Genomic DNA, 12,091 nt, shown 5'->3' with positions numbered 1-12,091 from the left:
AACTGTTTCTGATGAGTTTGCATGAAGTTTGTGAGAGACATGGGTGCGACTGCTGACTCTAATATGATGTGGGAGACCTTGCATGATAAGATCCTGAAGGTGGCTGAGGGTTGTGTTGGTGTTTGCCAGTGTTCTCAGAAGGAGGTGTTTCACTCGCAGGGTACCCTGGATATTATCAAGAGGAGTCACAGCGCACTCCAGTCTGTATTGGGAACTGAGGAGGGAGGCTGTGAGGGCTCTGATAGCAGACAAGGAGGTGTCTGTTAGACGAATCTGTGAACAGGTGACACACCATCTGTGGTCTAGTAACCCACATCCTGCTTACATAGGAATCTAAGCATTACATACATCCGAATGTGTTCCTCAGAGACTTGCACTTAGTGCGGGTGATGGAACAGTCCTTATGGATGACACTGCAGATGTGACCCACTGGGCCGGCTACTTTAAGCAGTTGTTTAAAGCAGGAGTTGGACATCCTCTGATCAGCTGTGAACCACCCAATCTCACTGAGACTGCACGGGTGGTGAATCAGCTGGGGGTAGTGAAGGCCGCAGGGGTCTGTGGTATCTGGTGCGAACTTCTCCAGGCTGGTGGTAAGGCTGTCCTCCTGGCCTTGCATGTGGGAGTGAGGAATCATCCCAACTGTCTGGAAAACGGGGCTATCTGGAATGAAAAGGGTGATCGCCCTCTGCTATACTCACTCTTCACACATGACTGCAAACCCGTTCCATGATTCCTACATCATAATCAAGTTTGCATACAAAAGTACTGTGATAGACCTGATCTCAAACAATGAGTCAGCCTATAGAGAGGAGGCTGAGAACATGGAGAGCAGGAGCTGGGACAACATCCTTGCCCTTAACCCGAAGAAAATTAAGGAGCTGATCCTGGACTTCAGGAGGTCAACACACAAGGACCACCATCCCATCAACATCAGCAGTGAAAAAGGTGGAGTCTGTCCAGAATTTCAAATCGCTTGGTGTTCATATCAGCTGTGACCTTTCCTGGTCAACAAACGCAGCAGTCATGATCAAAAAAGGACTTCAGAGGCTTCACTTCCTGAGAAGCTTAAAGAACTTCCACAACAGCTGATTGTCAACTTCCACAAGTGTGCCATAGAGTCCATTATCTTATGCTGCACCAAAGAATGGTCCCCAGGGAGCACTTCTGAAAACAGGAAGGCCCTCCAGCCTTCCTTCAAAACTGCGCTGAGGATCACTGGCTCACAGCTCCCTGCCCTAGAGAAACTCTTCAGAAGCCATTGGAGCCGCAAAGCCAGAAACATCTGCAGTGATCCAATCCACCCTGGACACAACTTCTCCACACTTCTGCCATTCGGCCAGTGCTACGGAGCCCTGTAAGCTCACATGGCAAGACATGGCAGAACAGTTTCTACCCCCAAGCTGCTAAACACACTGAGCCCACTCTGCTACCCACAGCAGCACCAGAATGAACTGTAATGTGACTTATCCACACCACACACATCGGACTTAACACATGAAGAAATATGCACTATAACTGCTTTGGGCTCCACCCATGTTTACTGTATGACAATACCGATATCTCACTTATCTCTGTACCTCAATTGTATTCCATGTAATCTATTGTTCTATGCAATATTGATTTTTGTGATCATTTCCTGCACTTTCAACTGAGTTTTTTCTCAGGTCCAATAATGTATGTGCAATATTCCTCCTATACTTTTATGCTGCGTACTGTAATAAAAGTTATTTATTTTACTCTATATTCTTTTTTTCCCTTAAACTTTTTTTACTTTGTACAGTTTTTATTGAGGCTTCTATAGAAGGATCCAAATCTCGCCACATTGTTCTCGTACAGTGACAATAAAGACACCTCCTCTTATCTCAATCTCAGCTCATAAGGCAAAGTCAGGTGACAAAAATCCAGTTACTTTACCTTTACCTTGGTGTCAAGTTTGGTTTTTCTCTCATTCAACAAAAAAGGCACTAGGCACTGATTCCAAAGCTCAGTGAGGTAATTACAGAGACAGGCAGTCAAGCTGAAGACTGTGAGAAGTAAGGATTTATTCAGAATGTTGGTAATAACACTGCACATTTTAACACTGTGAACAACACTGCAAAGATAAGTCAGATAATCATATAATGTATAAATATTTACAAAGGAAGGTTTCTGGAATGTTGTCTTGAAACGAATTTGCTTATTACTTGTAGCTTTCCAAATACATCATTTCTCTAAGCAATGTCTCTTCAAATGAAGTAAATAGTTTTATACTAAGCAGATATTCTGAGAGTGAAAAGTTTAATGTAAAAACAGCATAACATACAAAGTCAATTTTTGAAGAAATAAGAAGATATGAAGATGGTATTGTTCTTCAAAGATGTCTATCATCAGGAGACTGAATATAGATACATATACAGATATAGATACATAATATAGATATGTAATGGTCCTACCCAGTGATCTTCTCTATAGAAAAACATTTGCTTATATACATGTTCAACTTGTTCTAGAATTGCTTATTTGCTACCCAGCAAAGTCCCTCAACTGTCTAAATTATTATTGATAATCTGATGACTGCTAACTTGACTAACTTGTTGATCCAACAGACCCTGACAAACTTGGGATTGTAGACAAAAATATAAAATTAAACTCTATAGATCCTTCAGCCTTCTGTGTTCTTCTCCCCCAGTAAAACCTCCTCTGGGTTTGGTTCATTGTGATCAGCAGGCGATTATGTCACTGTATTCTCATAGTCATGTGATCCCTGCAAAAATGTGTCAGTTGATACAATTTATATTCTATTTTGTCAATCAAGTAACGTAGTCACCATGTAATACCATTTTATATAGCTAATACTAGTCTTGTAACCTGGTAAAGTGGTCAAATATTTTTAAAAAGGTGAGCATTCCAAAAAATGTATGGTATCAATAAAATACTCAAAGTCATTTGTATAAAGAAAGAATTCAGTACTGAAGTACACCATAAAAACTGATAGGTAACAGTGTCATTGGCTCCAAAGTGGAGTAAATGACAGGAACCCTGAGAATCACAGAGTTCCTGTTCCTCTGTTTACCTCCTCTGTGTTTGGTCCATTGGGATCAGTGGGGGACAATGCAACAGTCTCCTCATTGTCATGTGATCCCTACAGAAATGACAGTATTAGCTTAAAAAAGTGCACATTAACGGCTTTCGTCAAACACCCAATGCAGGGACCATGAAGTGGTGTTTAACTTTTAGTTTACATTACATTAGTTTCAATCAAATAACACAGTAACACTGGACTTACCACCCATGTACAACCCAACAACTACAGCACTTAAGAATTCAAGCTTCTCTTCCGTGAACATTTCTCTACTGTCTTTTCCTGATTACTGATTTTTTTTCTCCCTCTTGTAATGTGACCTATATAAGTGCTATATAAAAGTAACCTATTATTATTACTTTTTCGGTTTTTGCATGGAGGCTGGTAAGAAGCCAGCTTCCTACTTCAGAATCACACTGTTAAGTTTCTATAACTGACTAAGGACTCAGGGTGCCCTCCATTACATTAACCCTCTGAAGCACAAAATCCTTTATTTAAACTCCTTTGTGTTTGGTTCTTTGGGATCAGACAGTGAAGATGCCTCAGTCTGACTATCATATGATCTGTACAAAAATTATAATGGCTTGGTATAATCTACTGATCAGCATGTAGTGACCATGAAGTGTTATTTACTTTTCATTTTACAGCAAACACTGGAGGTCACCATGAAAGGGTTTAGATACTTTACTTTATTTTTTATAGATCTTTTTGTCTAAAAATTTGATCAATCCCATACCTGCATTTTTTCTGAAAAGTTTGAAGATTCACCAAAGACTTTCTGAGTTATCTTACTAACAAAATAAGTGTCTGCAGCAGTAGTGGCCTAATCCCAAAACCATATGCAGACCCAATCCAGGGAATAGAATCAGCAACCAGCAAACATGCACATTTATATACACGCACACATGTTACATATCTTGCATCTGTGGCCTGAGTACATGAAACAGACTAATATGATCCAACTCTGATCTTTAAATCAGAGCCCCTACACACTGGAAGAGGAGCTGGTGTAGCCAACAGGTTAGCCCATCCTCTGGTTTGTGTGGATCTAAATGCCTCAATGCAGTGATGGGACACTGTAATATAAATGCAACATACATACATTCATTCAATAGGAGCCCATTGATAAAGAGCTCTTTCTATGAAACCTGCTCATCGGCACTGTTCAGGCAAAACGAGAGCCAACTAAACTGCCAAAAAAAAGGGTCATCCAAAAATGTCAGTAATACTTAATAATACAGTAACTTACATTAATATGTCAGCAATATATGAACAAAGGAAGAGAGCAGGCCGGCCTGGGCCCCAGTTTACTACAGGGCTGACTGACTTACTTTGAAGTGCCATCTGTAGCCCATGTTCTTCAGTGGCTGGCAAATGGGACAATCATGCTCTGTGCAGTTCTCCCAGTGTGAGATGATCTGGTAGGATGAAGCGCAGTGCTTCACTGCAGGGGCACAAACAGGGATTCTAACTGTTAGATGACAGAAACAGACCTGGCACTGGAGCGAAGGTGAACACGAGACCAAAGGTAAATTAATCCTCCTCCATCCTGAATCCACCCAGAATAGTGTAACAGAAGTGTGGTCCTGTACTCACCCTGGCAGGATGTACCGGCCTGGCAGCTGTCCATGTGCTTCAGGACCCTCCTCATGGTGCGGCAGTGGGGCCTCGAGCACGACCACGATCTCCTGTTAGCTTGCTTTTCCCACTGGCAATTGTCAGCGTGTTGCAAGAGCAACAGGCAATCCTGGATCAGCTTGGGCTTCTCCGGGTCAGTCAAGTGGCCCGAGGGGACGGGCAGAACAACAATCGCATCAACAGGGGTCACTGCATATTTTTTGCAGTCACCAGAACAGGGTTCATACTCTCGATGCTCTGCATCCTGGGCCTGTAAACCTCAGCTGTGTTTCTCCATCATAATCAGACCGGTTTCTGTGCGGCTGGAAAAGCTCGATATCTGAAGCGCCACTCAAAGCCCTTTCCCTCGAGTCCCCATCTGAACGTGGTCTGGGGTCCCTGCTGGTTTGGGGGGGGGGGGGCAGCTCTCACCAGGTTTGCCACCTTGGGGGAACCCAGGAGGTCAGCTGGGAGGGGGGACAGGCTGTTTAAGGAGGGGGGACTTGGTCTGGAGCTGGGTGCCAACCCCTCCCACACCAGTGACCCCTTTAACCCCAAGCTGCAGTCCTGTGCCCTGTACTGTGCGGCCAGAAGGGGGCACTAATACCTCCGAGGCCCATCTGATCGGGTGGCAATGCCTTTGTTTAGGGAGACACCAAGACACTTTCCAGTGTAATAAAAACTGTAAAAGGAAAAACCTGACAATCTGCCCAGCTGGCAGCAACTGTATGTTGAAGTTGACCTGACAATGTGCCAAAGTGGACCTATCAGCCAAAGTGGACCTATCAGCCAAAGTGGACCTATCAGCCAAAGTGGACCTATCAGCACCACAGCCTGCGAATAAACCTACAAATGAGGGTGTGAAGGCAGGTCCAAGGCAGGACGCACTGGCTGGCTTCAGAAGCGAAGGCGACGTGAGCTCATATGCACACAGTCAGCAGGAATCGTCCAGATATAACAAACCACAACAGTCAGGGTAGCAGTAATCTCTGCAAAATGGATGTGTCAGATGCCACGGTGCTGTACATGGGGGGTTATAGAAATTCTGAGCCCACAGACAGGAGCAGGATACTGACCTGGCATCAGTGCTGCAGGTGGTGGAGGCCCAGTGGAGGCAGTGGGGCCCCAGCAGAAAGAGTGGTGGTGGACGTTTTGAGCCCAGTTCCCCATTCTGACAGGGGAAGCAGGTACGTGCTCACAGGGATAGATTACTCCACCAGGTGGCCAGAAACCTACCACCCCTGACCAGGAGGGGGAGACATTTACAGAGGCCCTGGTAGAGGGCATGTTTACCCAGTTTAGGAAGCCAGAGACTATGCACAGTGACCTGGGGAGGAATTCTGAGTCTGCTGTGTTGAACTCCCTGTGCAGCCGGCTATGTACACAAGACCTGCACCTCCCCCCTGCAGCCTCAGAGTGACGGCCTGGTGGAGGTTTCACTGCACCCTGGAACAGCAGCTGCCGTCCTTGTGGCAGAGGATCAGCATGACTGGGACACACAGCTGCCCCTAGTGCTCATGGCCTGTCGCTCCACAGGGCAGGACTCCACATCCTGTACCCCTTCTCTCCTCATGTTGGGAAGTGAGCTCTGCACCCCAGCTGAGTTGGCCTTTGGTCAGTCCCCTGACTCCCCGGCTGAGCCTCCTGGGTCAGAGAATGTGAGGAAACTGCAGGACCGCCTCGAAGGCAGCGCAAATATTCACCTGGGACCAACAGCAAAGTGTTGCCCTGCTCCAAAAGCACAGGTACAATCTCCAGTCACAGGAAAGCCACTTCCTGCCTAGGGAGCTGGTTTGGGTGCATTGCCCCTAGAGGGAAAAGGTGTGGAGTCCCTATCTGGTCAGCCACTGGATGGCCAGAGCGGATGGGCGCGATGGTGTACAAGGTGCAGCTGCCACCTAAGGGGAGGAGGGGGTTCTGCAGAGAGGCAGGCTGGCCCCTTATAAGACTGAGGCCACCGCCCACCCAAGCTCCAGGGTCCCTGGGTTCCTCTCTCCTTCTCCTCCGTTCCCCTGCCCCCAGGTCCCCATTTGTCAGTCCCCCAGAAACAAAGGAGACCACTGTACATCTCCAGTACTTTGCTTTGGAGATGCTTCCCATAGCTGGGAAGGAGACTCTTTTTGGGGCAGAATAATTCTAGGCCCACTCAAGGTGGTAGTCCATCCCCTCAGCCATGCATTACTGTGACTGGGGGGAGTTGAGTGGGGAGGGGGGGGGTGACTGACCCAGATGTGAAGAGGTGTTCTTCAGCTTTGGGTTTAGGGTTTGTGGATGACGCAGGTACCAGAGTGTATATGCAGATTATTCACGCCGATCTTCGCCAATAAACATTTCTTTTTCGTTTAATCAACCTTTGTCCACGTTATGGTATTACAGTATATGACTGCCGTACTTATCATGTTTATCAACAGGGACCCAACAGGAACTGTGTGCTGGAGTCATAATAAGGGCTCTTCCTCTATCTCAGCCGACTCTATACTTACAGGGAAGGAGGAAGAGCACAAGGGCCACAGATCTGCTACAGACACAATTATGTATAATAATCTGAGGGAAGATGGTCAGACTGATGTAGAGAAACAGGCCCCAGGACACCAGCCAGAGGGACAGATGTATCCAGGACACCTACCTGGTCTGGCTCAGGATCTTTGATCTGGGTGAATGCTTCTTTTATTCTAAGGAAAAGATAATACAGTTCAGAGCGGTCACCATTACTCGATTATACTTGACTACTTGATTATTAAAAAGTATTGATTCTAAATTTCCTTCTTGGTTACTTGGCAATATGGCAGAAGGAAGATGCCGTATAGCAGATGGGATACAAACAAATAAATATTCCGGTTCACATTGCAATGTTTGATGTCTTTGCGATATTTAGGAGTTGGTCATAAATTATACAGCCAGCTACAACTTATCATTTATCAATAGAGTCTGTCAAATAAGCTGGTAGTGTTTCCATGGGCTGTGCTAACAGACACAAAGCAATGCTGAGCTGTGCTAACAGACACAAAGCAATGCTGAGCCGTGCTAACGGACACAAAGCAATGCTGAGCCGTGCTAACGGACACAAAGCAATGCTGAGCCGTGCTAACGGACACAAAGCAATGCTGAGCCGTGCTAACGGACACAAAGCAATGCTGAGCCGTGCTAACGGACACAAAGCAATGCTGAGCCGTGCTAACGGACACAAAGCAATGCTGAGCCGTGCTAACGGACACAAAGCAATGCTGAGCCGTGCTAACGGACACAAAGCAATGCTGAGCCGTGCTAACGGACACAAAGCAATGCTGAGCCGTGCTAACGGACACAAAGCAATGCTGAGCCGTGCTAACGGACACAAAGCAATGCTGAGCTGTGCTAACGGACACAAAGCAATGCTGAGCTGTGCTAACAGACACAAAGCAATGCTGAACTGTGCTGTTGCTCATCATCTCGATGGAAAACAAAACAGTTCCATGCAGCGGAAGATGACTGTCTTTTCGTCACCAGTTCTTGTTGGCTTTTCTGCCCCTCATTCTTTTTGTTTAATTTCTCACGAACGTGCTGCATAGTCTCTGAGTGAATCAAACTGCACAGACAAGAGTGACTATGATTGTTTTATAGAGGGCATGCAGAGCTCATGCCAAAGCAGCAGCGGTAAACTTTACACTGATTTTTTTAACATATTGTAGAGCCGGGCAGACTGAGACATCGTGGTGAAGGAGGAAGAACACATACTCTTTTATTATTATGCTTAACAGGACTATAATAGGCAGGCAAGATAATGTTGAAAGGAAACCATCATTAAAATTGCAAAGCTTCTTACAGTAGGTGTTGTTTTCTATAACTGAGTAAAAATATTTTGAAACAACTTTTAGATGGTTTGAACTATCGTGGTCCTTGCTATGTGAAAACTGCACATGCATGAAATGACATGTCAATATTGTCCAAAAATATGTAATTTAGGGGGCGGCATGGTGGTGCAGTGGTTAGCACTGTTGCCTCACACCTCTGGGACCCGGGTTCGAGTCTCCGCCTGGGTCACATGTGTGTGGAGTTTGCATGTTCTCCCCATGTCGTCGTGGGGTTTCCTCCGGGTACTCCGGTTTCCCCCCCACTGTCCAAAAACATGCTGAGGCTAATTGGAGTCGCTAAATTGCCCATGGGTGTGCCTGTGTGAGTGACTGGTGTGTGAGTGTGCCCTGCGATGGGCTGGCCCCCCATCCTGGGTTGTTCCCTGCCTCGTGCCCATTGCTTCCGCGATAGGCTCCGGACCCCCTGCGACCCAATAGGATAAGCGGTTTGGAAAATGGATGGATGGATGGAATATGTAATTTATAATTAAGTGAGTTGGAGTACCGAAATTGGTCATATGGGTGCCCTGTAGCCTCCTCAGGGACGTACAGTACGGCCCCAATTCCTGCCCCCTTCCTTGTTCTCGTACTGCAGATCCCACATCATCCTCAGGTCCTGGTCCTGCAGTCCCGGCAGCGCCCCCCTCCCCGGCAATTCCCTCGGCATCATCTGGCTCTATTGACCCCTCAGTGCCACCCAGCCCCCCAGACCCCTCAGCACCACCAAAGTCCCAGAGTTTGCATATCTTTTTCTTCTTCTTTTATTTTTTCCCGTGATTGGTTGGCCTTTCTGCCAAATAGCGCCAACCGACGAACAGTCTGCGATCTGGGAGGAGCAAAATGTTTAAAGACGGAGTTGGCTTTTTGTGAAGCTTTTTTTGGTGCCTTTCTTTAAGCTACCGTTTGATTTTTTTTGTCATACCTATTAGGGGTTGACGATTATCGGCCTGGACGATTATCAGTGCTGATATTTAGCATTTTAATGGTTATCGGTAATGGTAATTTTTTCCATCAATGAAATAAATAAATATATATATATATATATATATATATATATATATATATATATATATATATATATTTACAGTAAAAGCACTGCTTTGTCTCAACTGCATCTCTCACTGCCTGTAATTGCAACTTTGCGGTCGAGAGCTATGTCCATCTGATTTGTTAGGCACCACGAATCCAGTCAATCAACACAGAAAGATGAAGGCACTGAAAGTCAAGTAGGGGCATGGAATCTTTAGGGAAACCTCAAAAGGTGTTTAGGGAGAGGCTCAAAATAGTCGCTGCGTCTCTGCAGCAAAACGAGCCAGGTGAGGTGCTTCAAGCATCTATCTAGGATGCCTCCTGGACAGCTCCATTGGGAGGTGCTTTGGGCATGTCCAACTGGGAGGAGGCCCTGAGGCAGATCCAGGACACGCTGGGGGGATCATATCTTTTGGCTGGCTTGGGAACACCTTAGTATTCCGCCGGTGGAGCTAGAAGAGGTGGCATGCAAGAGGGGGTCTAGGCGTTCTTGTTTAGCCTGTTGTTCCTGTGGCCTGGCCCTGTATAAGTGACAGATGAAGGATGGATGAATGGATGGATGGATTCGATTAAAAAAAATCCCATAATATGGCAACCTGTTAGTCTGCAAAAAGTGTAGCATGTTAACACATGAGGAGTCAATGCAGTGGATGTCATGGATACATCTCCAGGGTGCCTGAGCATCCATTTTTATTTATTAGGTATCTGACTGGATTTGAAGGATCACTGACTAACAAAATGATTAAAAAAATAACACATTTATAGACATATAATTGTGGGTTAAACCTGATATTTGTTTGTGTGTAGAATCAACACTGCTGGTACAGTATAGCAGTGCACCTTGTTCTGTAGCCTACGCTGTAGTCTGACACACACCTCCCCAGCAATGTAACTGGAGCTGCGCAAGAAAATAATTGTGGGCAGTTGTTGTGTGTGGACACAGTGTCCCGGCTTATTTTGTGCATCAAATTACCTAATAAAAACTTTGATGCTTTCATATCCTGTCTTTGGCTATTTTTCCACCAAAGAACTTGCCTAGTCGGCAAGATAGCAGGAGCATTGGAACAGGTTCCAGGACCTCTGCAATCTGGGGAACCGCTGAGTCAGTACCACACTATTTTGTAAGGTCAATATAGTTTTGACTATTATCGCCGGTGCCTGCAGTGCTGCACTATTTTCACCCCTGAGACCTGACACCTGGGGACTGCATCATGGTAATAGACTTCCAGAGAGGGAATTGGATCCGAACAGTGGCTGAGACCCTTCCAGATCCTGCTCACGATGACGACGTGAAGTTTGGAGAGAGGGCCACCTCGATACACGTCTCACTGCAGGAGACTACCGGAGCCCAGCAGGACTCAGCAGGGACAACAGGAGGAGGAGATGACATGTTAGGATGAGGTGGGACGAGTGCTGACTGGGTGTCCCCACACTCTCAGTACCAATACGCTGCAAGAAAAGCCCCTCACTGATCTCGCCTCAGTCCCTTGTCCCCCACGACGCTAACATGAGAGGGAAGAAGCAAGGACTGAACTGGATGCCCCCATTCTATGACGCATGGAATTTCCCCAGCAAAACCATTGCTCAGTGTTGAAAGTTATGGACTGACTGTTCAGACTCTGCGATGGATGGATGGATTTTAATTTTAAAATTAAGCAGAACTTGATATTCTACATTTAAATGTATACTCACATTACTTTGCTTGCCAAATCTGTAAATAAAAAGGATAAACAGTAATACAATTAACTGTTTGAAGCGCAAAATAGTAAGACATGAATGTGGTTGATTATTATTCTATAATTATTATTCTACGATTATTCTATAACAGTGATTACTGATAGTGATACCAGGGAATACTGATAGTACTGATTTTCTGTATTACATAGACACATGTGCTGCATCACTGAGAATGTGTTTTATATCATTTCCTTCGTAATAGTCGGAGCACCACATTACAGTCTCAGTGCCCCCTACTGGCCAGGAGGGCATTACAGTCCTACACCACTGTAACAGCATCATAACGGAAGAACGATACAGCTCAAAACAATTAAACCAGCACTGATATGAAATGTTACATCCTGAGCCAAACCATATAGTGAATAAATAAAAATGCGGTTATAAATGTAATATTCATTCAGGTTACGTACTGAGCATGTGAAGATGAAGACAATGACTGGAAAGCCATCAATATGCTGGAAATGTCCCAGTATACATATTCAGCCTTTATGGTAAGTTATTCATGTCTCTGTTATACTTACAGTAAGCAGACATCTCTATAACAAACCAGCTAAAGAGGAAGACAGACCCAGAAATCAGGACAATCAGCCGTAGATCCAATGGCTGTTTTCCTGTGTCTGAAATGACATGATCACAAAAATCACTGGGGACAGTAAATGAGCAGTAAGGGACACATAGGGTGACCATCTGAGGAAAGCTGTGTGCAAAGAGGAGGACTAAGGCACAAAAACAAAGACACCCATAAAAAACTGCTGAGCAGGGTGGGGTGGGGGTGTTATATCATACACATACTACTGAAACCGAGAATGGTATA

The 12,091-nt window shown here is 45.4% G+C and overlaps 1 protein-coding gene across 6 annotated transcripts in view; it reads right to left on the bottom strand.

The window, feature by feature from the left end:
* Positions 1 to 2,026: 2,026 nt before the first annotated feature.
* The window catches only part of LOC125704988 (uncharacterized), an 82,225-nt gene continuing 72,160 nt past the window's right edge, over positions 2,027 to 12,091 (bottom strand). For all 6 annotated transcript variants that reach the window (XM_048971235.1, XM_048971240.1, XM_048971239.1 and 3 more), the window contains 7 exons: positions 11,799 to 11,894; positions 11,233 to 11,251; positions 7,308 to 7,353; positions 4,661 to 4,829; positions 4,396 to 4,508; positions 3,056 to 3,124; positions 2,027 to 2,746 (listed from right to left, as the gene is read on the bottom strand). In XM_048971235.1, the coding sequence (XP_048827192.1) occupies positions 2,714 to 2,746; positions 3,056 to 3,124; positions 4,396 to 4,508; positions 4,661 to 4,829; positions 7,308 to 7,353; positions 11,233 to 11,251; positions 11,799 to 11,894 (545 nt within the window). In that variant the 3' untranslated portion in view covers positions 2,027 to 2,713. The remainder of the gene's footprint in view (positions 2,747 to 3,055; positions 3,125 to 4,395; positions 4,509 to 4,660; positions 4,830 to 7,307; positions 7,354 to 11,232; positions 11,252 to 11,798; positions 11,895 to 12,091) is intronic.

This window comes from Brienomyrus brachyistius, chromosome 12, assembly GCF_023856365.1.
Source record: "Brienomyrus brachyistius isolate T26 chromosome 12, BBRACH_0.4, whole genome shotgun sequence".
Lineage (NCBI taxonomy): Eukaryota > Metazoa > Chordata > Actinopteri > Osteoglossiformes > Mormyridae > Brienomyrus > Brienomyrus brachyistius.
Note: the sequence above shows the minus strand (reverse complement) of the source record. Positions and strands in the feature narration are given on the sequence as shown.